We start from the raw sequence: 27,280 nt of genomic DNA, 5'->3' as shown, positions 1-27,280 counted from the left end.
CACAATGGGAACAAGCCTTTTGGCTTTTTGTGCCATCCATTTGCCTTTTTAAAGCATTACATGGATTCAATTCTTTAAGATGTCAATAAACTTCTCAATCAATCAATCAACAATGCTGAAGAAACAAGTCCATGTCAGAAAAGCAACACATTTAGCTGGACTGCACCAATTTTGTCAAGAAGAGTGGTCAAAAATTCAAGCAGAAGCTTGTGGATGCCTACCAAAAGTGCCTTATTGCAGTGGAACTTGCCAAGGGACATGTAACCAAATATTTACATTGCTGTATGTATACTTTTGAGTTTTTCCTTGCCCTGATGTGGCATCTGAACCGAGGATGTCGTTGTGGCTTGTGCAGCCCTTTGAGACACTCGTGATTTAGGGCTATATAAGTAATGAGATGAGGTGTTGACTTGTCCAGGGTGTATCCCGACTTCCGCACGAATGCACCCCCCGCGACCCCATAAGGGACAAGCCAGCAGATTTGGTCACATTTTCAGTAGACCCATAATAAATTCATAAAAGAACCAAATTTCATGAATGTTTTTTTTTTTGTCACCAACAAGTATGTGCTCCTATCACTCTATCACAAAAATAATAAGAGTTGTAGAAATTATTGGAAACTCAAAACAGCCTTGACATTATGTTCTCTACAAGTGTATGTCCCAATCAAGCCAAAACGTCTCAATTATTGTTGTACAGTACGTGTGATATGTTTGAACTATTGTTAAAAAGGTTCACATTTACCTGTTTTTTTTTAAATCAGAAACAATTATAATGACGCTTTGTAGTTACGCGGAACTATTCATCTCTCTCCCGGAACCTTTCTGGTGGTGACTCTTGTCGCGAGACGGAATTGTTTTGGAGCAACACACAAAGAGCAGCTGTTACCATCCGTCTGTTGTAGTTAGCCAGCTAGCCTAACTCCAGTCTTCGTACTTGTTTCAGTAACCTTTTGTCCGTTTTATGTGCTATTTGCTATAAATACTAATATTATAATACGTGTTTTACAGTTGGCTGCACGTTCCCACGCAATATAAAGGTAAGCATTTTTGTGTTACCATCGGATGCTACTTAGCTAAGCTACTTAGCTTACTGGCTGACATCGTTATGTGGCTTGTTTATGTGTATAGAATATTCTAGAACTCTATAGAATATTCTAGAACTCTACGTTAAAACACTCTCTACCTCTAACAACCAAAAAGCTGTGAAAACGATGATGCTGTCTTCCAAATTTAAATTATTTACTGTACTTGTGTGAGCCTATGGCTTTGCACTTTGTTTTATATATATATATATATATATTAGTGATGGGTTGATGAGGCGTCATGAAGCGTTTCAACACATTGCAAAACTGTATTGATACTGTGTCGATACTGTGTCACTAAATACTGACATCTGCTGGACATTAAAAATCCCTACAGGCAACCTATGGACCGACTCAACTGACACTGATTTTATGACCTAGTACAGTGGTTCTCAAATGGGCGTACGCGTACCCCTGGGGGTACTTGAAGGTATGCCAAGGGGTACGTGAGATTTTTTTTAAATATTCTAAAAATAGCAACAATTCAAAAATCATTTATAAATATATTTATTGAATAATACTTCAACAAAATATGAATGTAAGTTCATAAACTCAGTGAAGCACAAGCTCAGGTTTGTCACTAAAATGTCTGTCAAAAAGAACTGTGAAAAGAAATGCAACAATGCAATATTCAGTGTTGACAGCTAGATTGTTTGTGGACATGTTCCATAAATATTGATGTTAAAGATTTTTTTTTTTGTGAAGAAATGTTTAGAATTAAGTTCATGAATCCAGATGGACCTCTAATACAATCCCCAAAGAGGGCACTTTAAGTTGATGATTACTTCTATGTGTAGAAATCTTTATTTATAATTGAATCACTTGTTTATTTTTCAACAAGTTTTTAGTTATTTTTATATCTTTTTTTCCAAATAGTTCAAGAAAGACCACTACAAATGAGCAATATTTTGCACTGTTATACAATTTAATAAATCAGAAACTGATGACATAGTGCTGTATTTTACTTCTTTATCTTTTTTTTTTTCAACCAAAAATGCTTTGCTCTGATTAGGGGGTACTTGAATTAAAAAAAAATTCACAGTGGGTACATTGCTGAAAAAAGGTTGAGAACCACTGACCTAGTATATACAATAATATAAACCAAGTCATTGTATTTCATTTAGGATTATTTCATAACTTCATTTAAATAAAAATATATTTTTTGTCTTTTTTAGATACAGTCAATAAATAATGTGAACATGTATCATAACATGGAAATCTAAGAGAACGTGTTGTGAATGAGGATGCTTGTGGACCTGGATTTTTTTTTTTTTTTTACACATTTTTATTTTTTTTTAAAAACAGTTTTTCCAACGTATTCAATTTTAGACGCTTTCTCTTCTTAGTTATTATTTCTCCGGCTGTAGAAAAGACCCTTTCACAGGGCACAGAGGAGGCGTCAGTGCGACACAGTTCGCGTATCGGTCACGTGACCAAAACAGCTCATGATCGGTCACGTGACTTTCTAAAAGCGGTACGCGCACCGACACAGGGTTTCGCTCTATGAGCTCGACGCATGCGCCGATGCATCGGTGTTGCCGGACCCATCACTAATATATATATATATATATATATATATATATATATATATATATATATATATATATATATATATATATAGCGTTCTATTGTAGTTACTTTATTGAGTTTACAACACCCCGGCGCTGTTTTTGTACTTATTTAGATTTTTATTATTTCTGGATTGTTTGAAAATGTTGCAGTTTATAAATAAAGATTTGTAAAATTCAAAATAAAAAATTAAAATAATATTATATCATTTTCAACCACTGTGTTGCGGCACATACATTTATAATTCACACAAAAGTCAAGGCACTTTCAACATCAATGAAAAAAAAAAAAAAAGCAAATACAGATAGAGTACTAAATATAATAAAAAATATGACCAAAAAAAAGACAAAAAGGGCTACCCAAATCACTTTAAATGTTTTTTTTTTGTTTTTTGTTTTTTCCACCGTGTGTAATGTTCTTTTTTTTTTTTATTTTATAATATTTATTTATTCCTGCGATGAGGTGGCGACTTGTCCAGGGTGTACCCCGCCTTCCGCCCGATTGTAGCTGAGATAGGCTCCAGCGCCCCCCGCGACCCCAAAGGGAATAAGCGGTAGATAATGGATGGATGGATATATATATATATATATATATATATATATATATATATATATATATATATATATATATATATATATATATATATATATATATATATATATTGCGTTCTATTGTAGTTACTTTATTGAGTTTACAACACCCCGGCGCTGTTTTTGTACTTATTTAGATTTTTATTATTTCTGGATTGTTTGAAAATGTTGCAGTTTATAAATAAAGATTTGTAAAATTCAAAATAAAAAATAAAAATAATATTATATCATTTTCAACCACTGTGCTGCGGCACATACATTTATAATTCACACAAAAGTCAAGGCACTTTCAACATCAATGAAAAAAAAAAAAAAGCAAATACAGATAGAGTACTAAATATAATAAAAAATATGACCAAAAAACAGACAAAAAGGGCTACCCAAATCACTTTAAATGTTTTTTTTGTTTTTTCCACCGTGTGTAATGTTCTTTTTAAAAAAAAATTATGATATTTATTTATTCCTGCGATGAGGTGGCGACTTGTCCAGGGTGTACTCCGCCTTCCGCCCGATTGTAGCTGAGATAGGCTCCAGCGCCCCCCGCGACCCCGAAGGGAATAAGCAGTAGAAAATGGATGGATGGATGGATATTTATTTATTCATTTGATAAGGAAAACATAATGTAGGTACTGAAAAAACAGACACTTTTTTTGTTACTTTCATAAATCGACATTTATGTAGAACATTTTATGCCTGGAGCATAATAATGTTGACAAATATTTCTATGTTACAGTCGTTTACAAAAAATACCAAATTTGATCTCTTCTATAGAGATCAACACCCCTGTTTCTCAGCCAATCTCTGATCTCCTCCCAAAACACATGTACAGTCTCACATTCCACAAACAGATGATTGACATCCTCTACAGCAGTGCTTTTCAACCACTGTGCCGCGTGCCGTTAGATACAGTCTGGTGTGCCGTGGGAGATTATGTAATTTCACCTAATTGGGTAAAAAAATATTTTTTTGCAAACCAGTATTAATATAATGCAAATGTGCCGTTGTTGAGTGTCGGTGCTGTCTAGAGCTCGGCAGAGTAACCATGTTGTACTCTTCCATATCAGTAGGTGGCAGCAGGTAGCTAATTGCTTTGTAGATGTCGGGAACATGGTTTGTCGTGTTCACAATATGCAGACAGCGTGCAGGTAAAAAGGTAGCTAATGCTTAAGCCAAAAATAAACAAAAGGCGAGTGCCGCTAAGAAAAGGCATTGAAGCTTAGGGAAGGCTATGCAGAACGAAACTAAAACTGAACTGGTTGCAAAGTAAACAAAAACAGAATGCTGGACGACAGCAAAGACTTACAGCGTGTGGAGCAGCAGACGGCGTCCACAAAGTACATCCGAACATGACATGACAAATCAACAATGTCCCTGCAAAGAAGGATAGCGACAACTTAAATAGTCTTGATTGCTAAAACAAAACAGGTGCGGGGAATAGCGCTCAAGGCATACTTGCCAACCTTGAGACCTCCGATTTCGGGAGGTGGGGGGCGTGGTTGGGGGCGTGGTTAACATATATATATATATATATATATATATATATATATATATATATATATATATATATAAGAAATACTTGACTTTCAGTGAATTCTAGCTGTATATATATATATACATATATATTCTATTATATATATATATATATATATATATATATATATATATATATATATATATATATATATATATAAATAAATAAAATAAATACTTGAATTTCAGTGTTCATTTATTTACACATATATACACACATAACACTCCTCTACTCATTGTTGAGTTAAGGGTTGAATTGTCCATCCTTGTTCTATTCTCTGTCACTATTTCAGAACACACACATTATGCAAATATACATTATAAAATCAATTAGAAAACGGGAGCTCTAATTTGGGAGTCTGAATTAGGATCAGAAGTTCCTATATAAACATTGCGCACTCACGCCGCCTTTTAGTATTGATTACTGCAGCTGTGCACTGGATTCATTCACAAATACAAACTACATCTCACAAACACTTTAGAGTTAGGCTCCACCATCAGAATGTGTACTTAAACTTATAAAGATCACATGGATATTATTCAGTTAGTTGATTCACCAAAACTAACCTGTTATACAGGAGGAAAAAGCACACAGGACGTTTCAATTGTTCACAGACTGGTCGCTCTCATCAGAATGACAAGACACTTCCGGTCTGCAGGTGATAGCATTCAATTGGGAAGAAACGCCCTACTGCCCCCTACTGACCAATGTGAATACTGATAAATGTGTAATGACAGCTCCAAAAACGAATTCAAACCACAAAATAAACTAAATAACTCAACACAAAAATGTGACACATTATGGGTGGGTCACATATGCATGTACAACAGGCTGTCAACACATCACTCAGGTCCGCATGGAGCTGGAGGGGGCGTGGCCTCCAGCTCCGCCTGAATTTCGGGAGATTTTCGGGAGAAAATTTGTCCCGGGAGGTTTTCGGTAGAGGCGCTGAATTTCGGGAGTCTCCCGGAAAATCCGGGAGGGTTGGCAAGTATGGCTCAAGGAAGACATGAAACTTTTACAGGAAAATACCAACAAAACAGGAAAAGCCACCAAAATAGGAGCCTAAAACACTACACATAGGAAGACACCAAAAAAATCCAAATAAGTCACGGCGTGACATGAGAGTACTTTAGGTCAAGAGCTATAGTCATGCATGGTTGGTTATGGTTTGAATTCTTATCCAACACTTGCGAGAACCACTTTTTATTGTCAATATCAGCTGCTGAGTTTCTGTTTTTAATGTTTTCTGCTGGTGGTGTCTTTTTTTCAATGAAAAAAATGTGCCTTGGCTCAAAAAAGGTTGAAAAACACTGGTATAGATAAACCATAGTAAAACCTAGTATTACAATTCGAACATAATTAGGGTTATATTATTAGATTTTCATTCTTAGGCTGCGTGAGGAGAGAATCATCACAATGGAACCTGCCTGTCGGAAAGACAAGCCAAAGCTCAACTCGACTCCAACCAGAGGGGAGCGATCGAAACAGAAATCTGCACAACAGGAACTCAAACAGCGACAAAGAGCAGAGGTGACACACATCAGTGGATTTTGTGTCTTGTGTGTAATCCAGTCGTGGTCAAAAGTTGACATACACTTGTAAAGAACATAATGTCATGGCTGTATTGAGTTTCCAATAATTTCTACAACTCTTATTTTTTTTTGTGATAGAGCGATTGGAGCACATACTTGTTGGTCACAAAAAACATTCATGAAAATTGGTTCTTTTATGAATTTATTATGGGTCTACTGAAAATGTGAGCAAATCTGCTGGGTCAAAGGTACAGCAATGTTAATATTTGCTTACATGTCCCGTGACAAGTTTCACTGCATTAAGGCGCTTTTGGTAGCCATCCACAAGCTTCTGGTCGAATTTTTGACCACTCCTCTTGACAAAATTGGTGCAGTTCAGCTAAATGTGTTGGTTTTCTGACATGGACTTGTTTCTTCAGCGTTGTCCACACAGTTTAAGTCAGGACTTTGGGAAAGCCATTCTAAAACCTTAATTCTAGCCTGATTTAGCCATTCCTTTACCACTTTTGACGTGTGTTTGGGTTCATTGTCCTGTTGGAACACCCAACTGCGCCCAAGACCCAACCTCCGGGCTGATGATTTTAGGTTGTCCTAAAGAATTTGTCCATTTTCTTTGTCCCATTTACTCTTTGTAAAGCACCAGTTCCATTGGCAGCAAAACTGGCCCAGAACATAATACTACCACCACCATGCTTGACACCATGCATATACTGACCTCTGGACCCCCTGCCAAAAGCTTCTTCTGGCTTATCTGAGGGACCCTTTCACTTACCACCATCCTTAAATGGATATTCACTACTGTTGTAATCGTAATATGGTATTGTAAATAAAACTGGAAATGAAATTTGTTCACGAGTGAGGGAAGAGTGGATCGTGAGATCGACAGGCGGATCGGTGCGGCGTCTTCAGTAATGCGGACGCTGTATCGATCCGTTGTGGTGAAGAAGGAGCTGAGCCGGAAGGCAAAGCTCTCAATTTACCAGTCGATCTACGTTCCCATCCTCACCTATGGTCATGAGCTTTGGGTTATGACCGAAAGGACGGGTACAAGCGGCCGAAATGAGTTTCCTCCGCCGGGTGGCAGGGCTCTCCCTTAGAGATAGGGTGAGAAGCTCTGTCATCCGGGGGGAGCTCAAAGTAAAGCCGCTGCTCCTCCACATCGAGAGGAGCCAGATGAGGTGGTTCGGGCATCTGGTCAGGATGCCACCCGATCGCCTCCCTCGGGAGGTGTTTAGGGCACGTCCGACCGGTAGGAGGCCACGGGGAAGACCCAGGACACGTTGGGAAGACTATGTCTCCCGGCTGGCCTGGGAACGCCTCGGGATCCCCCGGGAGGAGCTGGACGAAGTGGCTGGGGAGAGGGAAGTCTGGGCTTCCCTGCTTAGGCTGCTGCCCCCGCGACCCGACCTCGGATAAGCGTAAGAAGATGGATGGATGGATGGATGAAATAGGAATGTTGTTCCTGGGATTAAAGGCCTCACCTTTTCTCCTCCAAACATATTGCTGGGTATTGCGGCCAAACAGCTCAATTTTTGTTTCATCTGACATCCCATGGACAAAGATAAGACCTTCTGAAGGAAAGTTCTGTGGTCAGATGTGCTCCAATCACTATCACAAAAAAATAAGAGTTGTCGAAATTATTGGAAACTCAAGACAGCCATGACATTATGTTCTTTACAAGTGTATGTCAACTTTTGACCGCGACTGTATGTATTGGAATAAAACGTGCATTGTCTCTCCTCTCCATGTGCAGATATACGCTTTGAACAAGGTGATGACTGAGCTGGAGCAACAGCAGTTTGAGACTTTCAGTAAACAAATGCAGCCGCCAGCAGAGTGACGCCGCCTTCACGTTTCAGTTGGAACACGCAGCCTCGGCCTCCAACTAACACATGCCGACTGAAAGACTTGTGGATCTTCACCAGGCGAGCACCAATTTTGTCGATTTCTGTCGGTCCACATTGACACTCCGTCTTCAGGCCGCCTTGCCTTCCTTTACCTTAGCAAGCGTTGGAAGTAATCTCCTCTCCCGCCTGCTACTATTTATTCAATAGCTCTATGACCTGCTCTACCTCCTGAGACACTGTCACCCAAATCAGGTCATGTTGCGTCTATACTCTAAACCATCCTATACAATATTTTATAAATATAATGCATAGCTGGGAGTACACAGTATTGAGAACGGTTTGCCGTTCATAGAACATTTCTTTTTGGCGGTGTACCTAGATTTTTCTCATGTAAACACTGGTTTTGATGATGATGATGGATTGAATTTATATAGCACTTTTCTACAAACTCAAAGCGCTTCAGAGAACTGAGAACCGATCATTCATTCACTCCACATTCACACAATGATGGTGGTAATCTACATTTGTTGCCACAACTGACACCTTTCCCTATACGTAAATCATTTGCATGAAGAAGCGCACACAAAACGTCAAAATAATTAATGACAGGGCGCTTCATTTTGCCGCAAATGTATTCTTAGCCACTTCCTGCTCCGTCACTGATAATATGATGGCTTGTTTCCGTTCAAAGTCCCACTGGCTCCTGTGGCGCACAGTGTTAGTGCTTGTTATGAAAGTCGGTGACTTTGACGTAGAGATGTCCGATAATATTGGACTGCCGATATTATCGGCTGATAAATGCTTTAAAATGTAATATCGGAAATTATCGGTATTGGTTTCAAAAAGTAAAATTTATGATTTTTTAAAACGCCGCTGTACGGAGTGGTACACGGACGTAGGGAGAAGTACAGAGGAGTTGCGTCTCCCAGTCATACTTGCCAACCCTCACGATTTTCCTGGGAAACTCCCGAATTTCAGTGGCCATCCCGAAACTCTCCCGGGGCAACCATTCTCCCGAATTTCTCCCGATTTCCACCCAGACAACAATATTGGGCGCGTGCCTTAAAGGCATTGCCTTTGCTTGCCGGCCCAATCACATAATATCTACGGCTTTTCACACACACAAGTGAATGCATGCATACTTGGTCAACAGCCATACAGGTCACACTGAGTGTGGCCGTATAAACAACTTTAACTCTGTTACAAATATGCGCCACACTGTGAACCCACACCAAACAAGAATGACAAACACATTTCGGGAGAACATCCGCACCGTAACACAACATAAACACAACAGAACAAATACCCAGAACCCCTTGCAGCACTAACTCTTCCGGGACACTACAATATACACCCCGCCCACCTCAACCTCCTCACGCTTTCTCAGGTAGAGCATGTCCCAAATTCCAAGCTGCTGTTTTGAGGCATGTTAAAAAAAATAATGCACTTTATGACTTCAATAATAAATATGGCAGTGCCATGTTGGCATTTTTTTCCATAACTTGAGTTGATTTATTTTGGAAAACCTTGTTGCATTGTTTAATGCATCCAGCGGGGCATCACAACAAAATTAGGCATAATTATGTGTTAATTCCACGACTGTATATATCGGTAACGGTTGATATCGGAATCGGTAATTAAGAGTTGGACAATATCGGAATATCGGATATCGGCAAAAAAGACATTATCGGACATCTCTACTTGGAGTTGAAACCGTAAGGATTATAAATTGATGTTTAGATTATTTTGTACCGAAACAATACTTTTTTTTGTATTAGTACAAAACATCAACATCAAATTAGATTTAAGTTTAATTTAAAAATTTATAAAAGTTGTTTCACATAAATAGTACGTCTCAGTGTTTCAAGCATTCATTAAAAAACATTATTTTTTAATTCCTCATACCTTTTAACCATAATTTAAACTCTTGTGCGTTACTAGTCCTGTTTGTGTGAATAAATTCAGATTTATGGCATATTTGCTATAATACACATAGCTTTGAATTGTACATGGAACAACCGTGATTACTCAAGTGTGCTACTGTAATAACCTTGTACAACAGTTCATTTTGTGTTGTTTTTATTATTTCAATGTTAAATAAACAGTTGCTGTCAAACTGAAATGGAAGTTATCCGGTCGTCACTCACAGCTAAATGGTACTATGAACAACTTTTCAGTATGGTGCAGTGCAGTTCTACGCTACGTTATTTAGCATATACTGTTGTCTGTTTATTAACACAGGGAAAATAACAGTACTATTAGGAGAGAACAGGTGTAAGCTCGATACATAAGGCAAAGGTGGTCTTATTTAAATGATCACACCAATGTTATACAATACATTGTTATTTACACCTGCACAGTAATAGAGCTCCCAGTCACCCTCACTCCAAACCACCCTTCCCAGTACTTTTTGTCGCTCCCTCCATGTTCAAAGGAGATGTAGCGCAGACCGGGGCCATACTCCGAAAATGCGTGGGAGACCTGGTTGAAACGGAAATAAATTTTGGCAAAGATAAAAAAAAAAAAAATAAGGTTCAGTTTCCTGCATATGTCACCTGTTTCCATGAACAGTCGTCAGACTCCGGATCCAAGGTAACGGGCTCAGGTTTGAACTCCTCCAAGACCTCTTGGTTGTCATCAAGCAGACACACGGTCATATGGTAGGTGCAGCCACAGTCTTGCCTCCCACAGTACCTACAAAATACTCCACTTAAAATGGTCATATCATGATCGTTTTTCTTATTTTAAAACACTTCATTTTGGTCTACATAACGTAATGATGGTTCTTTGGTCAAAAATGTGCAAAGATTTTGCTGTAAAGACTATATTTAAGCTACATCTCGAACGTAATAACGGATTATATTACTAACTAGTCCATTGCCAAACACGGTAGTCACTAATTCAATTAAAAGTTGTTTTTAGAAAAATCATTATTTTCCCAGAGGACGGTGACGCTATTGTCTGGGAGTAGAAGCCTAAGCTAGCTACACAACAACTTGTGCTAACAATGCTAACATGTACTCCATTGCTAAACACAGTACACTGTTCCAATTAAAAGTCGTTTTTAGAAATATTATTTTTCTGGAGGACGGTGACGTTATTGTCTTGGAGTAGAAGGCTAAGCTAGCTGCACAACAACTCGTGCTAACAATGCTTATGTGTACTCCATTGCTAGACACAGTACACTGTTCCAATTAAAAGTATTTTTTAGACAAATCATTCTTTTTTTTGCTGGAGGACAGTGACGTTATTGTCTTAGAGTAGAAGGCTAAGCTAGCTATACAACAACTTGTGCTAACAATGCTAACTTGGACTCCATTGCTAAACACAGTACACTGTTCCAATTAAAAGTAGTTTTTAGAAATATTATTTTGCTGGAGGACAGTGACGTTATTGTCTTAGAGTAGAAGGCTAAGCTAGCTATACAACAACTTGTGCTAGCAATGCTAACTTGGACTCCATTGCTAAACACAGTACACTTTTCCAATTAAAAGTAGTTTTTAGAAATATTATTTTGCTGGAGCACGGTGACGTTATTGTCTTGGAGTAGAAGGCTAAGCTAGCTACACAACAACTTGTGCTAACAATACTAATGTCTAGCCTATTGCTAAACACAGTACACTTTTCCAATTAAAAGTAGTTTTTAGACAAATCATTCTTTATTTTGCTGGAGGACGGTGACACTATTGTCTTGGAGTAGGAGACTAAGATAGCTACACAACAACTCGTGCTAACAATGCTAATGTCTAGTCTATTGGTAAACACAGTACACTGTTCCAATTAAAAGTAGTTTTTAGAAATATTATTTTGCTGGAGGACGGTGACGTTATTGTCTTGGAGTAGAAGGCTAAGCTAGCTACACAACAACTTGTGCTAACAATGCTAATGTCTAGCCTATTGCTAAACACAGTACACTTTACCAATTAAAAAGTAGATATTAGACAAATCATTCTTTATTTTGCTGGAGGACGGTGACGTTATTGTCTTAGAGTAGAAGGCTAAGCTAGCTACACAACAACTTGTGCTCGTGGACCCCGACTTAAACAAGTTGAAAAACGTATTCGGGTGTTACCGTTTAGTGGTCAATTGTACGGAATATGTACTGAACTGTGCAATCTACTAATACAAGTTTCAATCAATCAACAATGCTAACGTATCCTTCACACATTTCTAACCTACTGTTCTTACTTACCGTTTCATTGTCTCCTCCATTGCAATAATAGTCATCGACTTTGCCAATGCCAATCCATCTTTATGTGACAGTCTGTGGCATACACTCGGAGTGACTTCTTCACATTTGAAGGCACATTGTCACAAATCATAAACGTTAAAAGTAAGGAACATTTGACTTCAAATGAGGCTGAAAGTTTGTGTAGTGACTTGTGGTAAAGCAAACTAACAGAATTTTCCTTCATTGGTTTCATCTTGGACATAATGTTGTGGCACAGTCGGTTTTGCATAAATTAAAAAAGGCTGACTCGCGCAAGGATGTTTGGGTTAATTTCTACCATATATAGATAATCCACTGATGTCATACTTAAGCAAAATTCCAAACGGACCGTTTGGAAGGAGCATGTTATAAATATATCGTCAATGCCTCCACAGTTTGACTCCCAATTTTTGGGACTTATACATGTAAGCAGGTGGGCCCCTTTTAAACCATGAATAAGGCCACAGTAATCTTTGTTTTTGTTTCTCACCAGTCTTCCACTGCTACAACAGGTTGTGCATCCAGCTGTTCACTAGTGAAGCCTTCCTCTGGTAAGTCAATCAGCTGTCTCTTCAGACACAGCCTAAGATGTAAAAGGTGCAAATTGATATTAAAATGTGTATTGATGAAATGAAACCTGCTTGTTTAGGCCTTTTAAGAAAGTTTTTGTTTTTTTATTTGTTTAAATGTAGTTTCACGAGTTTCCCACTTACTCAAAGGAGGTTGCAAAGTATTTTGTCACAGCTGCATCGCTGAAGTCATGGCCACAGTCTCCCGGCATGTCCTCCACCCTCCACTGGCTTCCACCGTTCTCTGTCAGCTCCCAGAATTCCAGCTGCTCTATTAGAGGGTAGAGGGAGTCCTGGCTTTATTGTAATGCAGTTAATTACACATCATTTCTTAATTTATTCGTATTCTATTATCTTATGTACACACCTGTTTTTGTTTACTCTTTTATTACACATGTTCTGTTATTTATCCTTTATCACAGCATACTGTACACCGGGGGTCGCATGCGGCTTTTTAGCGCTGCCTAGTGGCTCCCTGGAGCTTTTAAAAAATATATATATATCATACTTGCCAACCTTGAGACCTCCGATTTCGGGAGGTGGGGCGGGGCGTGGTTGGGGGCGTGGTTAAGAGGGGAGGAGTATATTGACAGCTAGAATTCACCAAGTCAAGTATTTTATATATATATATATATATATATATATATATATATATATATATATATATATATATATATATATAAACCCTGAAAATATGCAAACAAAACTGTGTTTAGATAATTGATACTTCAAACTTGCATAAATAAATATTAAGGAATATAACATAACATGTTTTTGAGAGCTTCAAAATGTAATGAATAAAATGCTAAAGTTGTTGATAAACAAGCAATTATTTTAATTATTAAATATGGTCATTTTAAATGAATTATTATGATAATTTAAAATTAATTATTTCAAAATTATTTTAAATTATTTCAAGTTTATTTGAATGTATAATTCTATGGCTGGATGTAATAAGGAGTCAGAAAAAATACAAATAAAAATACAATTAATTTGGATGTTTTTAGCAAAATATAGTAAAAATGTATTTAGTTATTTTTTTTTCAATTAATAAATATATTTATTTTTAGGTAAGATAAACATAATACAATTTGTCTCTAGTCTGGATGATTTAGTTCTTGTCACCCTGTTGTCCTCCCGTCGTGAAAAAAGGCTGTCCTCACTCAGGTCCTGAGTTTTTTCAGGTCCAGCTCCGGCTGAAAATCGGGAGATTTTCAGGAGAATATTTGTCCCGGGAGGTTTTCGGGAGAGGCGCTGAATTTCGGGAGTCTCCCGGAAAATTCGGGAGGGTTGGCAAGTATGATATATATATGTCTAAAAATGGAAAAATATTTTTGTTTTAACATGACATAAACCTTTGTAATTGTTAGAAATCCCACTGTTTAATATGTTTGTGTTTATGCTTTACCAATGAGAGTACTTGGAGAGCGCCGTTTTGTCCTACTAATTTTGGCCGTCCATGAACGCACCGTAGTTACGTGGCCTATGACGCAGCAGGTTGTTTACGTCAGGGGTGCCCGCTAGATGGAGCTCGAGCTACCGGAAATAGACCTGAAAATTACTGATAATCAATTTTCACTATGACGTCACTTTAGTCACTTGTGCGATGACGCTGGCTGCTACCAATGAAGAAGAAAAAACGGCCGTCAGGAACATTGTCTTCGTACCGGCTTGTAAACCTACCACGCAGTTCCTGTTTTCACAATAAAAGTGCTGCTTCATCCTGCCTGAGCTAACAAAATAAAAGTTTCAGAAAACTAGCGCATACAAGATAGCGAGCTACGGAGTTAACTACACATCTTTTAACATGTGAACAAAAACATATGTTATATATTATGTATGTATGTATATATTCACACATATATATGTGTATATATATTTATATATATGTGTGTATGTATGTATTTTTATATATATACACTTATTTATATATATATATATTTATATATATATATATACATATTTATAAATACACATATATCTATGTGTATTTATAAATGTGTATATATAATATGTATATACCGGTATACATATAGTATATACATACTATATGTATGTATGTATGTGTATATGTATGTATGTATGTATATATGTATATATATATATATATATATATATATATTTATATATATATATATATATATATATATATATATATATATATATATATATATATATATATATATTTGTGTATATATGTGTGTGTGCGTGTGTGTGTGTGTGTGTGTGTGTGTGTGTGTGTGTGTGTGTGTGTGTGCACAATACAGGCCAAAGGTTTGGACACACCTCATTTCATATATATATATATATATATATATATATATATATATATATATATATATATATATATATATATATACATATATATATATATATATATATATATATATATATATATATATATATATAGTGTATTTTTCGGCTCCTGACAGGTTAGTTTTTGTATTTTTGGTCCAATATGGCTCTTTCAACATTTTGGGTTGCCGACCCCTGTTGTACAAGAAACATTTTTGTCACGTGACTATACCGGGCTACACATTCCCCAAAATGGCAGCTTGTCAGGTAAGCTAGCTCATTTCCGAACCCTTATAAAAAAGGTAATTTTAAACAAAACTAACAAGACTAATCATAATAGTAGTCCGTCAAATATTGCCATTCAAGTTTTCATACATTTGTTTTGAAAAAATGAAGAAAAAAATAAGCTCGGAAAGAAATCGCTATCAGGCTTGTAAGGTAGTCTTTGATTTGCAGCGGGAAACCTGACAAGTATTTATCACGATATATACACCCAATAATTGTGAGGGTTTTAGTTATTTTTTAATTAATGTTGCTTCGTTCAATTTAAAGTAGTAGTAAGCACAACCCACTGTTGAGTTATTTTTTTTAAATAAGGAGTACAGTACCTGTACATTTACCATGAATGCCCATAACATGACACATTTTTACATGAATTGGTATTATTTTTACGTTGTAGTGAGTGTTTGGTCATTAACTTTGAATTCGTACTATAATAACAAATATATGTCTCGAAAAACTTTTTCAAAAACAACCGCTGGTCTCCCTGAAGACCACTAGATAGAGCCAGTGGTCCTCATACCATGGTTTCTATCTCATGCTATAAACACAGCGTTCTATATCATACATTTCAGCATTAAATATGCCTTTATTAAAACAGGTATTAGATATGGAAGATTTGGTGAAACTGTAAAATATAATGCAAATACTGTACCATTTCTTAACACAACTTTGCCACTTTCATGTGCTGATTCCACACTTGATCAAATAGAAGCTAATACAAATAACAGAAGAAATAAACAAATTAAAAAGATGGTTTGACAAAAACAGACTGCCTTTGAATCTCAGTAAGACTAAAATAATGCTTTTTGGTAACAGTAGAAGAGAAAGTCAAACACAAATATAGATAGACGGAGTAGACATTGAAAGGGTAAAAGAAAACACATCTTTGGGTGTAACAGATGATAAAATGAATTGGAAATCTCATGTAAAAAAATATACAACATAAAGTAGCAAGAAACACGTCAATAATGAATAAAGCAAAACATGTTCTAGACCAAAAATCACTTCATACTCCCTACTGCTCACTAGTGTTACATATCTGAGTTATTGTGTAGAAATATGGGGAAACAACTACAAATGTGCGCTTCATTCACTAACCGTGTTACAAAAAAGATCAGTTAGAATAATACATAATGTTGGATATAGAGAACATACAAACACTTTATTTATTGAATCACAAATATTGAAATTCAACAATTTGGTGCATTTGCAAACAGCTAAAATGATGTACAAAGCAAACTATAACCTGCTACTTAAGAATGTACGATAATTCTTCTCAACAAAAGAGGACAAATATAACCTTAGAGGAAAATCTAATTGAAAACATTTGTATGCTCGTACAACACTTAATACCTTTAGTATATCAGTATGTGGAATTCAATTATGGAATGGATTAAGCAAAGAAATCAAACAAAGCACCTAAATGATTCAGTTTAAGAGACTGTTCAAACAAAGTACACAGAACAAGAATTATGATGAACATTTTGAACCCTTTATTAAAAAATGTTTTATTGAGACAAAAATTATTTATGTATTTAATATTTGTTTTCTTACTATGGTATATTATTTATTTGTTCACTGTTATGTCACAGAGAACAAGGAAATAGGATAAAATTGCTATGGTATGAAAAGTGGTAGGATTAAATAAGCTCTGCTTCTTCCTACTCCTTTTCGGACGTGCTGTAATGAAACAACTGGAAATATGTGATGCATTACATTGTATCGTATGCATGTTCCAAATAAACTGAAACTGAACTTGAACTGAGGCACGCGACTAACATATTTGCAACTATAGGTACATTTTTAATTATTGTTCTCTCTAAAGTGCATTAATGGTCTTTAAGAGTCCAGAAGTATACTGGTGTTCTACCGAAAAGGTTAAAAGGTGTTACAAGCTACAATACATAGACACTATTAGTAGTGATTTAAATAGGTATTTTGAAGAGGGCATAGACAATAGACATTTAGCACATTTGTTAATTACCCGTATTTTCCGCACCATAAGCCGCCCTGGGTTATAAGCCGCGCCTTCAATGAACGGCATATTTCAAAACTTTGTCCACCTATAAGCCGCCCCGTGTTATAAGCCGCATCTAACTGCGCTAAAGGAATGTCAAAAAAAATGTCAGATAGGTCAGTCAAACTTTAATAATATATTAAAAACCAGCGTGATGTGGGCGCGCATGGAGTCGTATATCAACATGGACGGAGCTGCGTGAAAAAAGCCACCCGGCCTCTTCGCGTAAACTTACCTTAACCACTCGCTCATCTTTTCTTCATCCATCCCTTCGAGTTAGCTTTTATGATGACGCCGGCTGGAAAGGTCTCTTTTGGCAAGGTCTTCCTTTTGAATATCACCATGAGTGGAAGTTTCTGGCCATTAGCATGGCAAGCTAGAACCACAGTGAAGGATGACTTCTCATTCCCTGTGGTGCGAATATTCACCGTACGTGCTCCCGTTGTATCCACAGTGCGGTTCACAGGAATATCAAAAGTCAGTGGAACCTCGTCCATGTTGATAATGTTCTCTGGCCGGATCTTTTTTTCAGCTATCTTGTTTTTACAATATGCACGGAAAGTAGCCAGCTTTTCTTGAAAGTCTTTAGGCAGTTGCTGTGAAGTAGTAGTCGGATGTGCGGATGGAGAGATTGCGTCTTTTCATGAACCGGAAACCTGTCGCTTAGTAGGAGCCATTTTGTGGTCTTTACAGATGTAAACACACAAAGGAAATGAAATGTAATATCCGCGCGCTTCTTCTTCTTCTACGGGGGCGGGTGGTTGCTTACAGTAGAAGAAGAAGCGCTTCCTGTTCTATGGGGGCGGGTGCTTACCTTGGCGGTTGCTTGCGTAGAAGAAGAAGCACTTCCTCTTCTACGGGGAAAAAAGATGGCGGCTGTTTACCGTAGTTGCGAGACCGAAACTTTATGAAAATGAATCTTAATATTAATCCATATATAAAGCGCACCGGGTTATAAGCCGCACTGTCAGCTTTTGAGTAAATTTGTGGTTTTTAGGTGCGGCTAATAGTGCGGAAAATACGGTATACTAATGCATTTTTTTTATTATTAAAACATTTTTGATTATTGCCATCATCTGTATTCTATTAACTAATATTTAGGGATATTCCAATCAGGGTTTTATGCTGCCAATTCCGATCTTCCATGAGAGAAATTGGCCAAAGCCGATACCGATCACATGTATTAACTGTAGATTTTTCAATATATTTTTGGTGATGGCTATTTTCAGTGTAACAATATCAACACGGTATTCCTTATTTTGTATTACATAAAGTTTGATCACAATAAAGTCAATAGCACACAATACATAAACAAAATAAACACTACCTACACCTACGACTCATTTATTTTTTGGAGTTTTTGCACTCAAAGTCCTCCCGTGTCTAGGGAACCATTTCCTGGATTTGTAAACATGGAAATTAAACTTTAAACTTTAAGCACTTATTTCTTGTGTTGTTTCAAGCTAGCTTTGCGATTAGCATGTCTGCTACTCTGAAACATGTTAAGCCTCTTCCTCCAATCACGATGATATTTAAGCTGCTAAGAAATGTAGTTTGTTTGCCACAATGAAGGTGATTATATTAGTCAGTCGAGTGACCAAAAATAAACGATCAGTCGAGAGGTGATCGGTTCTGAAAAGCATTAATCGTCACACTGCAAAAACTGAAATCTAAGTAAGATTAAATATCTCAAATAAGGGTGATATTTGCTTATTTTCTGTCTGATAAGATCATTCTTCTCACTAAGCAGATTTTATGTTAGTCTTTTACTTGTTTTAAGGGTTTTGGTCCTAAATGATCTCAGTAAGATATTACAGCTTGTTGCTGAGATTTGATGACCTATATTGAGTAAAACATGCTTGAAACTAGAATATCAAGTGTTGCAAAGCTGTGTCATCAACACTCACAAGTATAAAACTACTTTTTTAAAGTAATAATTTCTTACTTCAAGCATGAAAAAAAAATCATGATGCCGAGCGCATATCATTATGTCAAGATAATGGCACTAGCATTTACTTAATTTAAGAATATTTTTCAACATATTGAGCAAAAAGGTCTCTTTTTTTTCTACCAAGAAAAGTGCACTTGTTATTAGTGAGAATATACTTATTTTAAGGTATTTTGGGGTTCATTAAGCTTAGCTTGTTTTGGAAAGTCTTGACAAGCCAAATTTTCTTGTTCTATTGGCAGATAATTTTGCTTAGTTCAAATAAAATACCCCTCGTTTTTATTTATTTTTTTCTTGTTTTTGAACACTGACTTTTTGCAGTGCAGGGGCCGATCAGGTACAAACGTTGTTAGCATCGGGTCATATATAAATATGCTGTGACGCGTTCACTTCAAAGTGCAATTTATGGTTATTAACCTAAATAACACACAATGTCCTAGGGGTGTAACGGTACGCGTATTTGTATTCAACCGTTTCGGTTCGGTTCGTAGGTGTACCAAACGAGTTTCCACACGGACATATTAAGTAGCCGCCTAAGCTAAAGTCTTAACAAGCTGCTCCGCTTTCTGCCTCTGTCTCTGTCAGTACTCTACACAGCACCCAGCATTGTCCCACCCACACAACCATCTGATTGGTTACACGCGGAGCGGTAACAGCCAATCAGCAGTGCGTATTCAGAGCGCATGTCGTCAGTGCTCCAGCGTTGTGATGAGCAGGTAGGTGTTTAGCAGGTAAGCATCAGGCATGATAATAAACACCTCCCAGTCAACTACTAGTAACATCACTATGAGCCCGTTGACCTTCTAGAAACCTAAACGGCAGCTCAGCTCGCTCGCAGGCCTGGCTTGAGGTGAAGGCTAATTAGCTTTTAGCGTAACATTAGCTCATTTTGCGGTGTGTGTGCGTTACGGACAGCAAAGCCCTGTCTGTCTGTTATTTCACTTTACCTTTTTCTGTGTTGATTGAGCTGTGTTAAAGCAGCAAAAAAGGACATTATGTTAAATGAAGAGTTTCTGTCTCTGATAGTTGATATAATAATGTAAGTGCATTAGAAAGCCTACATGAACTCTATTGTGTTAAGGGATGAATAGTCTCTCCTATTGCTATTGTACCATTTTTTCAGCTGTAGTTACATTAATCATTAGTAATGGAGCAGCCTAGTTTTGAATGGCAGGGTCCCTGCTATCACATGTTGATAAAAATTTAACATTTACATAATAAAAATCAACTGCAGGCTTCCCAAATGCTATAATAAATTAAGCATGATGAGTTGACTTGAAACTGTTTAATGTTGCACTTTTTTTATGTAGAAGAAAAGTATTGTCATTTTATTTAATCTGAGCAACAACTTGAGGCAGTTTAATGTTGATTAACGTGGGCAGAATTATTATAGTGTTCCTAATGTTATAAGGATAAAGCCATTGTTTACAAATTTGGTAAATATATAACCAAAAAATGTATATTTTGTTCTTTTCTTACTGTACCGAAAATGAACCGAACCGTGACCTCTAAACCGAGGTACGTACCGAACTGAAATTTTAGTGTTCCGTTAAACCCCGACAATGTCCACAAGATGGTGACAGGAATTATACTGTCAGATATTTGTGAATAATTTATGTGTAAATTTGTGACGTCTCGTAGGCCAAAATGAAACGTTTGTCAGTAGAGGGCGGCCTTTGGTCACAGGCCACATTGATAATATCTCATCTTCATGTAAGTACTGTATAAAAGAACTTACCCTCTCCATAGGGATTCTTTAGCAGGTTTCTCGCCATGACGAAAGCACGCTGAGTCTGAACAGAAGAAGAGCAACTTAGAACATCTGCGCCTTCCATTGTACATCAGTCTCAAGTAGGACTGGGCGATACGTACAGTAAGTTTCTATTTTTTTATTGATCTTAAAAAGATAAGGGAAGCCTAGTTCACTAAATATACAGTGACTACAGCCGTGCGAGTTAGAAATTGTGATTACCCGTGAGTCATTGTCTAAACACATCCATTGGAATTTGTGGGCCTGTGGGGATGAAAGCACTAATGCCCAATCCGTTGACTGCAGCGCACCACACATTTAGCAAAAGCCAGCCTCATTGCATTGCTGAATAGGAAGCATCACGGAGGATCAGGATCACTCCACTGACAGAAGACGTCAGTCAGCAGAAAAACAACTAGAATGAGTCATAGAATGATAGGAACCAGTTGGTTTTACCATGATACTATACTTAAAAATAGGTTTTATCAACTCATTTTCAGTGTACACAATGCTATTGTTAGAACACCATGGACGAAAACGATATACGCATGTAGTATGAAGACTCAAAATAGAGCTGAGTCATGTGCTCACCCAATGTCACCGTCACAAAATATACTATGCATGCATATCGACGTCATTGATATCTCAGAGAAACATACAGGACGGTTACTCACGGCTCCAAAGGGCGAGTTGAGGTTGAGTCTATTTCTCGGGACACTTGAGCTCCTCTGCAGCGATGAAGCGTCCTCGTGCCAGCGAGGCTTTTATTGCAAGGGTGGGGAGGGAGCATTCGTCCAGTGGAACTCAGCAGAAACACACATGCACACGCTCAGCAGAAATACCAACTGGGGTAAACACCTCAAAAACCAACAATATTAGGTGTTGTGAATAAGTTGCAACCAATATACAGAGGTGGGTGGAGTAGGCCGAAATCGCAAATATTTTGACTCGGGGGCCACATTAAGAAAAAAAAAAGTGTCTGGAGGGCCAATGTGTATGTGTGTATAAATCATATGTACACATTTAGTTGTAAAAATATGCTGTACAGTATTAAGTTATAGTTAAAGTACCAATGATTGTCTCACACACACGCTAGGTGTGGCAACATTATTCTCTACACTGCAAAAAAAAAAAAAAAAAAAATTAGGGGTATTTTACTTGTACCAGTGACGTGCGGTGAGGTTGATGGCTGGTGAGGCACTGACTTCATCACAGTCAGATTTACAAACATATGAACCCTAAAGAGTATCTTATTCACCATTTGATTGGCAGCAGTTAACGGGTTATGTTTAAAAGCTCATACCAGCATTCTTCCCTGCTTGGCACTCAGCATCAAGGGTTGGAATTGGGGGTTAAATCACCAAAAATTATTCCTGGGCGCGGCGCCACTGCTGCCCACTGCTCCCCTCACCTCCCAGGGGGTGATCAAGGGGATGGGTCAAATGCAGAGGACAAATTTCATTACACCTAGTGTGTGTGTGACAATCATTGGTACTTTAACTTAACTTTAACTTTACACATACAAACTGTAGCACACAAAAAAGCACATTTAATAAAAAAAACGTTATTATGGTCTTACCTTTACTTATAAAATAAATCCATGAGCCGCTATTGTGCTGGATTAATGCAATCCCTGACGAGAGTGTTATATCAACTAAAGCCCTCACTTAAACTTTCCACGTGCAAGATTGAATCTATTTAAAAAAGTGTAACCGAGGGTTTATAAATGTCGCCTATACTGTATGAAACTACAAAATAACAAACACGGAGGCTCCAGTTGACACGAGGACCACTTTATTTACGTTCTTTCAAAAACTTCCGCTCTACTCCAACGTGTCGTCACTTCCGCTCTTAGCGCCTTCAAAATAAGAGCTCAAGGCATATACTGTATAACAGCGCATAACAGGAACTTAACATCACAAAGAGGAAAGCCCATAAAAATAGGTTACAAAAGTTATTTAATAAGAAGCCAAAAAGTGCAAAAACAATAATGTTCGTGTTGGAGGAGTTGTGAATTAGGTACACCTGCAGTCTGCAGGCGTACCTAATGTTGTAGCCCTGCAGTCATTCACAACTCCTCCAACACGAACATTATTGTTTTTGCACTTTTTGGCTTCTTATGAAATAACTTTTTTAAATAGATTCAATCTTGCACGTGGAAAGTTTAAGTGTGGGCTTTAGTTGATATAACACTCCCGTCAGGGGTTGCCGTGCATTCTACGGCGGGGGTGCAGGAGGCGAGCCTCAGCCAGTGCGTCTTTTGCAGCCGTTTTATGATCGCTCAGCACAAGAAATACGTTACACACATACAGTTGTTGACAAAATACACTGTACATTATACACCTCAGCTAACTAAACTATGGAAATGTATAATATAATTCATATAGCAATACGGTCTCACTGCACAGCAGGCCAGCAGTTAGCCGAGTCCGCAATCCATGTTGAGGCATAAATGAGTGACGTGCCTCAACTGGCTGCTGATCACCGCACCGTCTCTTCTCAGTATTTGAACGGCAAATGTGAAAATTCAGCGATTTTAAATAAAAAATAATCTAAAACGGGTGAAGTTAAATGGAAAATAACTTTATAGTATAACCACTGGATACATATAACAATTTAATAAAAAATATATATTTTTAAAATTTTTTTCTTTCCATGATGGCAGGTGAGGCCCTGCCTCACCTGCCTCCAGTAACTGCACGTCACTGACTAAGCAAAATTATCTGCCAATAGAACAAGAAAATTTGGCTTGTCAAGACTTTCCAAAACAAGTAAAATTTGCTAACTTCAATTAACCCCAAAATACCTTAAAATACGTATATTCTCACTAATAACATTCTTACATGCTTAACAATTCTTGATAGAAAAAACAAATTTGAGACCTTTTTGCTCAATATGTTGAAAAATGTTCTTAAATGAAGTAAATGCTAGTGCCGTAATCTTGACATAATTATATGCGCTTGGCATTACATTTCTTGAAACCATCAAACATATACTAAAAACTAGTTTATTGTTCTTAATGGAAAGGTAACAAGGCAACCGCTTGTTACTCTCGGGGTCTCCTAGCCGCTCAGGCAAATCATATTGTCTAAAAATGCATTTTTCCATCGATAACATGACATCATCGCGCCAAGTGTGTGCTCTTTCAGTCATTAGTGCGCAAGGAATATATATATATATATATATATATATATATATATATATATATATATATATATATATATATATATTATTTATTTTTTTTATTTTATTTTTTTTTTATTTATTTATTTATTTACAGCTCGGCCCTCGGCCAAATTTTTTTTAATTGTAATTTTGAAGAATTTATCTGAATGTGCATGAACTATTTCTATTCAAAATTGTTAGAAATGTCACATGTTAAATGTTTAAATATTAACTGTCAGTTTACTGTACTGTGCCAACTTTACTACTATATGAGTACATATTTTCTAATGTTTCATTGAAAATAAAACCGCAAAGTCCATTTGGCTGTCATCTGTTTTAATTATGAGACACAATCGTGTCAAAGTCATGATTTTTTTATTTCATGTTTGAAATAAGACATTTTTACTTTGAAAAAGTAGTTTTATATTTGTGAGTGTTGATGACACAGCTTTGCAACAGTTGCTATTCTAGTTTCAAGCATGTTTTACTCAATATAGGTCATCAAATCACAGCAACAAGCTGTAATATCTTACTGAGATCATTTAGGACCAAAACACTTAAAACAAGTAAAACACTCTAACATGAAATCTGCTTAGTGAGAAGAATTATCTTATCAGACAGAAAATAAGCAAATATCACCCTTATTTGAGATATTTCATCTTACTTAGATTTCAGTTTTTACAGTGTGCATTTGACCCATCACACTTGATCACCCCCTGGGAGGTGAGGGGAGCAGTGGGCAGCAGCGGTGGCCTTGCCCGGGAATCATTTTTGTGATGTGTGTTTGGGTCCCTTTTTTCCAGGAACACTAATACCAAAAGTCACAATGTCCGAAAAAGTTATGACAGACCAACTTAAAAAAACCGGAATGGAATTATTCAGTTTTTTACTGAATGAGAAACCCAAAATGTACATAAAAATAAAGAAAGTGGGATTTAAAATATTAACTATGAACAATAAAACACTGAATATTAACAACATATGAACGTTGCTCCTCTTTTACTTCTCAGACCAGGTCCTCCATAGACATCTTTTACAATCAAGCAAAACTGCTTACCTTGCGCTTCTACATCAAGCAAAATTCGGGCTCGGTATACAAAATTAGGCTTTATTTTGGGGCACAACATAGATAGCATATACAATCCAACATACACAGTAAGTACCTCCCAATATGGGAGAGGAAATGTTCAAGTTCAACATTGCAGTTTGATCAGGATTGTCCTGCATGACAGTACAGTACACAAGTCAACCAGAATGACACTTAGGCATAAATAACAAGTGGTGAGTAGTTTTTTTTGGAAAATATCAGTAAAAGCCAAGATTGACCAAACTGTTCAATTGCAAGAAGGACTACATATTTTCAGAGAGAAGGAACACCAAAGCATTAGGGACTTTTGTCGCGTTTCTTGGACTGAAACAAGCTTTTAAACGACCAGTGTGTTTTATTTAGGGAGAAGAGAAACGGCTAAAATGAAAAGAAACTAAGAATTGTTCAAGAGCCCTTTTATAGAACTTTCAACGTGTGTCACGTCTCCTGGTTAGTAGAAGCAACAGTGAGTAAAATCTCACCTTGTACCTGTGACTAATCCTCTTTGAAGCCACTAATGTCCATACAACCATAAATGTATACAATGGAACCCGCTTAAGTCGGTCTTGCAACCCGTACACTCATCAAGTCCCAGTCAACTCTCTTCTTATTACTAGCAAGTAGGCCTGGGACGATATACTGTTCAATAAACGATGTTATTGTTAGTATATTTTGAGACCAAATTAAGCATATGTGATACTAGTTATGCAAGTAACCATAAAACACTAGAGATGTCCGATAATGTATTTTTTGCCGATATCCGATATTCCGATATTGTCCAACTCTTAATTACCGATTCCGATATCAACCGATACCGATATATACAGTGGTGGAATTAACACATTATTATGCCTAATTTTGTTGTGATGCCCCGCTGGATGCATTAAACAATGTAACAAGGTTTTCCAAAATAAATCAACTCAAGTTATGGAAAAAAAATGTCAACATGGCACTGCCATATTTATTATTGAAGTCACAAAGTGCATTATTTTTAGTAGGGGGTAGCGGGGGGTGTATATTGTAGCGTCCCGGAAGAGTTAGTGCTGCAAGGGGTTCTGGGTATTTGTTCTGTTGTGTTACGGTGCGGATGTTCTCCCGAAATGTGTTTGTCATTCTTGTTTGGTGTGGGTTCACAGCGTGGCGCATATTTGTAACAGTGTTAAAGTTGTTTATACGGCCACTCTCAGTGTGACCTGTATGGCTGTTGACCAAGTATGCTTTGCATTCACTTGTGTGTGTGAAAAGCCGTAGATATTATGTGACTGGGCCGGCACGCAAAGGCAGTGCCTTTAAGGTTTATTGGCGCTCCGTACAGCGGCGTTTTAAAAAGTCAAACATTTTACATTTTGAAACCGATACCGATAATTTCCCATATAAAGCATTTATCGGTCGATAATATCGGATATCTCTATAAAACACCAATATTATTAATAAAACACAAACGTTTATTTCTAATCATCCATCCATCCATCCATCCATCTTCTTCCGCTTATCCGAGGTCGAGTCGCGGGGGCAGCAGCCTAAGCAGGGAAGCCCAGACTTCCCTCTCCCCAGCCACTTCGTCCAGCTCTTCCTGTGGGACCCCGAGGCGTTCCCAGGCCAGCCGGGAGACATAGTCTTCCCAACGTGTCCTGGGTCTTCCCCGCGGCCTCCTACCGGTCGGACGTGCCCTAAACACCTCCCTAGGGAGGCGTTCGGGTGGCATCCTGACCAGATATATATATATTTATATATATGTATATATATATATATATATATATATATATATATATATATATATATATATATATATATATATTTC

General features: G+C 37.3%; 2 protein-coding genes across 5 annotated transcripts; one reads left to right on the top strand and one right to left on the bottom strand.

Annotated features, from left to right (window-relative positions):
- The first annotated feature begins 863 nt into the window (after positions 1–863).
- Positions 864–10,224, top strand: svbp (small vasohibin binding protein). Of its 2 annotated transcripts, none has more exons than XM_061924008.1 (3): positions 864–1,039; positions 6,169–6,307; positions 8,063–10,224. In XM_061924008.1, exons 2-3 carry the CDS (start codon positions 6,194–6,196, stop codon positions 8,147–8,149), a joined length of 201 nt encoding a protein of 66 aa, XP_061779992.1. In that variant the 5' UTR covers positions 864–1,039; positions 6,169–6,193; the 3' UTR covers positions 8,150–10,224. The 2 variants fall into 2 exon arrangements, with proteins under 2 accessions (XP_061779992.1, XP_061779993.1); XM_061924009.1 differs by having other exon boundaries at positions 6,155–6,307.
- On the bottom strand, positions 10,219–22,070 carry fbxo2 (F-box protein 2). 3 transcript variants are annotated; one of them, XM_061924005.2, is made up of 6 exons: positions 21,902–22,070; positions 21,216–21,270; positions 13,080–13,206; positions 12,857–12,949; positions 10,712–10,850; positions 10,219–10,637 (listed from the first exon to the last, which is right to left on the bottom strand). In XM_061924005.2, the coding sequence occupies exons 2-6, from the start codon at positions 21,250–21,252 to the stop codon at positions 10,503–10,505; spliced, it is 531 nt and encodes a 176-aa protein (XP_061779989.1). In that variant the 5' UTR covers positions 21,253–21,270; positions 21,902–22,070; the 3' UTR covers positions 10,219–10,502. The 3 variants fall into 3 exon arrangements, with proteins under 3 accessions (XP_061779989.1, XP_061779990.1, XP_061779988.1); XM_061924006.1 differs by having other exon boundaries at positions 21,887–21,982; XM_061924004.1 differs by lacking the exon at positions 21,902–22,070 and adding an exon at positions 21,450–21,535.
- Between the last annotated feature and the right edge of the window lie 5,210 nt (positions 22,071–27,280).

The sequence above is a fragment of the Nerophis lumbriciformis genome, linkage group LG28 (assembly GCF_033978685.3).
Source record: "Nerophis lumbriciformis linkage group LG28, RoL_Nlum_v2.1, whole genome shotgun sequence".
Taxonomy (NCBI): Eukaryota; Metazoa; Chordata; class Actinopteri; order Syngnathiformes; family Syngnathidae; genus Nerophis; species Nerophis lumbriciformis.
Note: the sequence above shows the minus strand (reverse complement) of the source record. Positions and strands in the feature narration are given on the sequence as shown.

Bases quoted from the DNA above. Each gene is read 5' to 3' on its own strand.
- svbp (XM_061924008.1), top strand. From the start codon at position 6,194: ATGGAACCTGCCTGTCGGAAAGACAAGCCAAAGCTCAACTCGACTCCA. The intron at 6,308-8,062 runs GTGACACACATC...CTCCATGTGCAG, and splicing joins AACAGCGACAAAGAGCAGAG to ATATACGCTTTGAACAAGGT.
- fbxo2 (XM_061924004.1), bottom strand. From the start codon at position 21,473: ATGTGTTTAGACAATGACTCACGG. The intron at 13,207-21,215 runs GTAAGTTCTTTT...ACCCTCTAATAG, and splicing joins AAAGAATCCCTATGGAGAGG to AGCAGCTGGAATTCTGGGAG. The intron at 12,950-13,079 runs GTAAGTGGGAAA...TTTACATCTTAG, and splicing joins TACTTTGCAACCTCCTTTGA to GCTGTGTCTGAAGAGACAGC.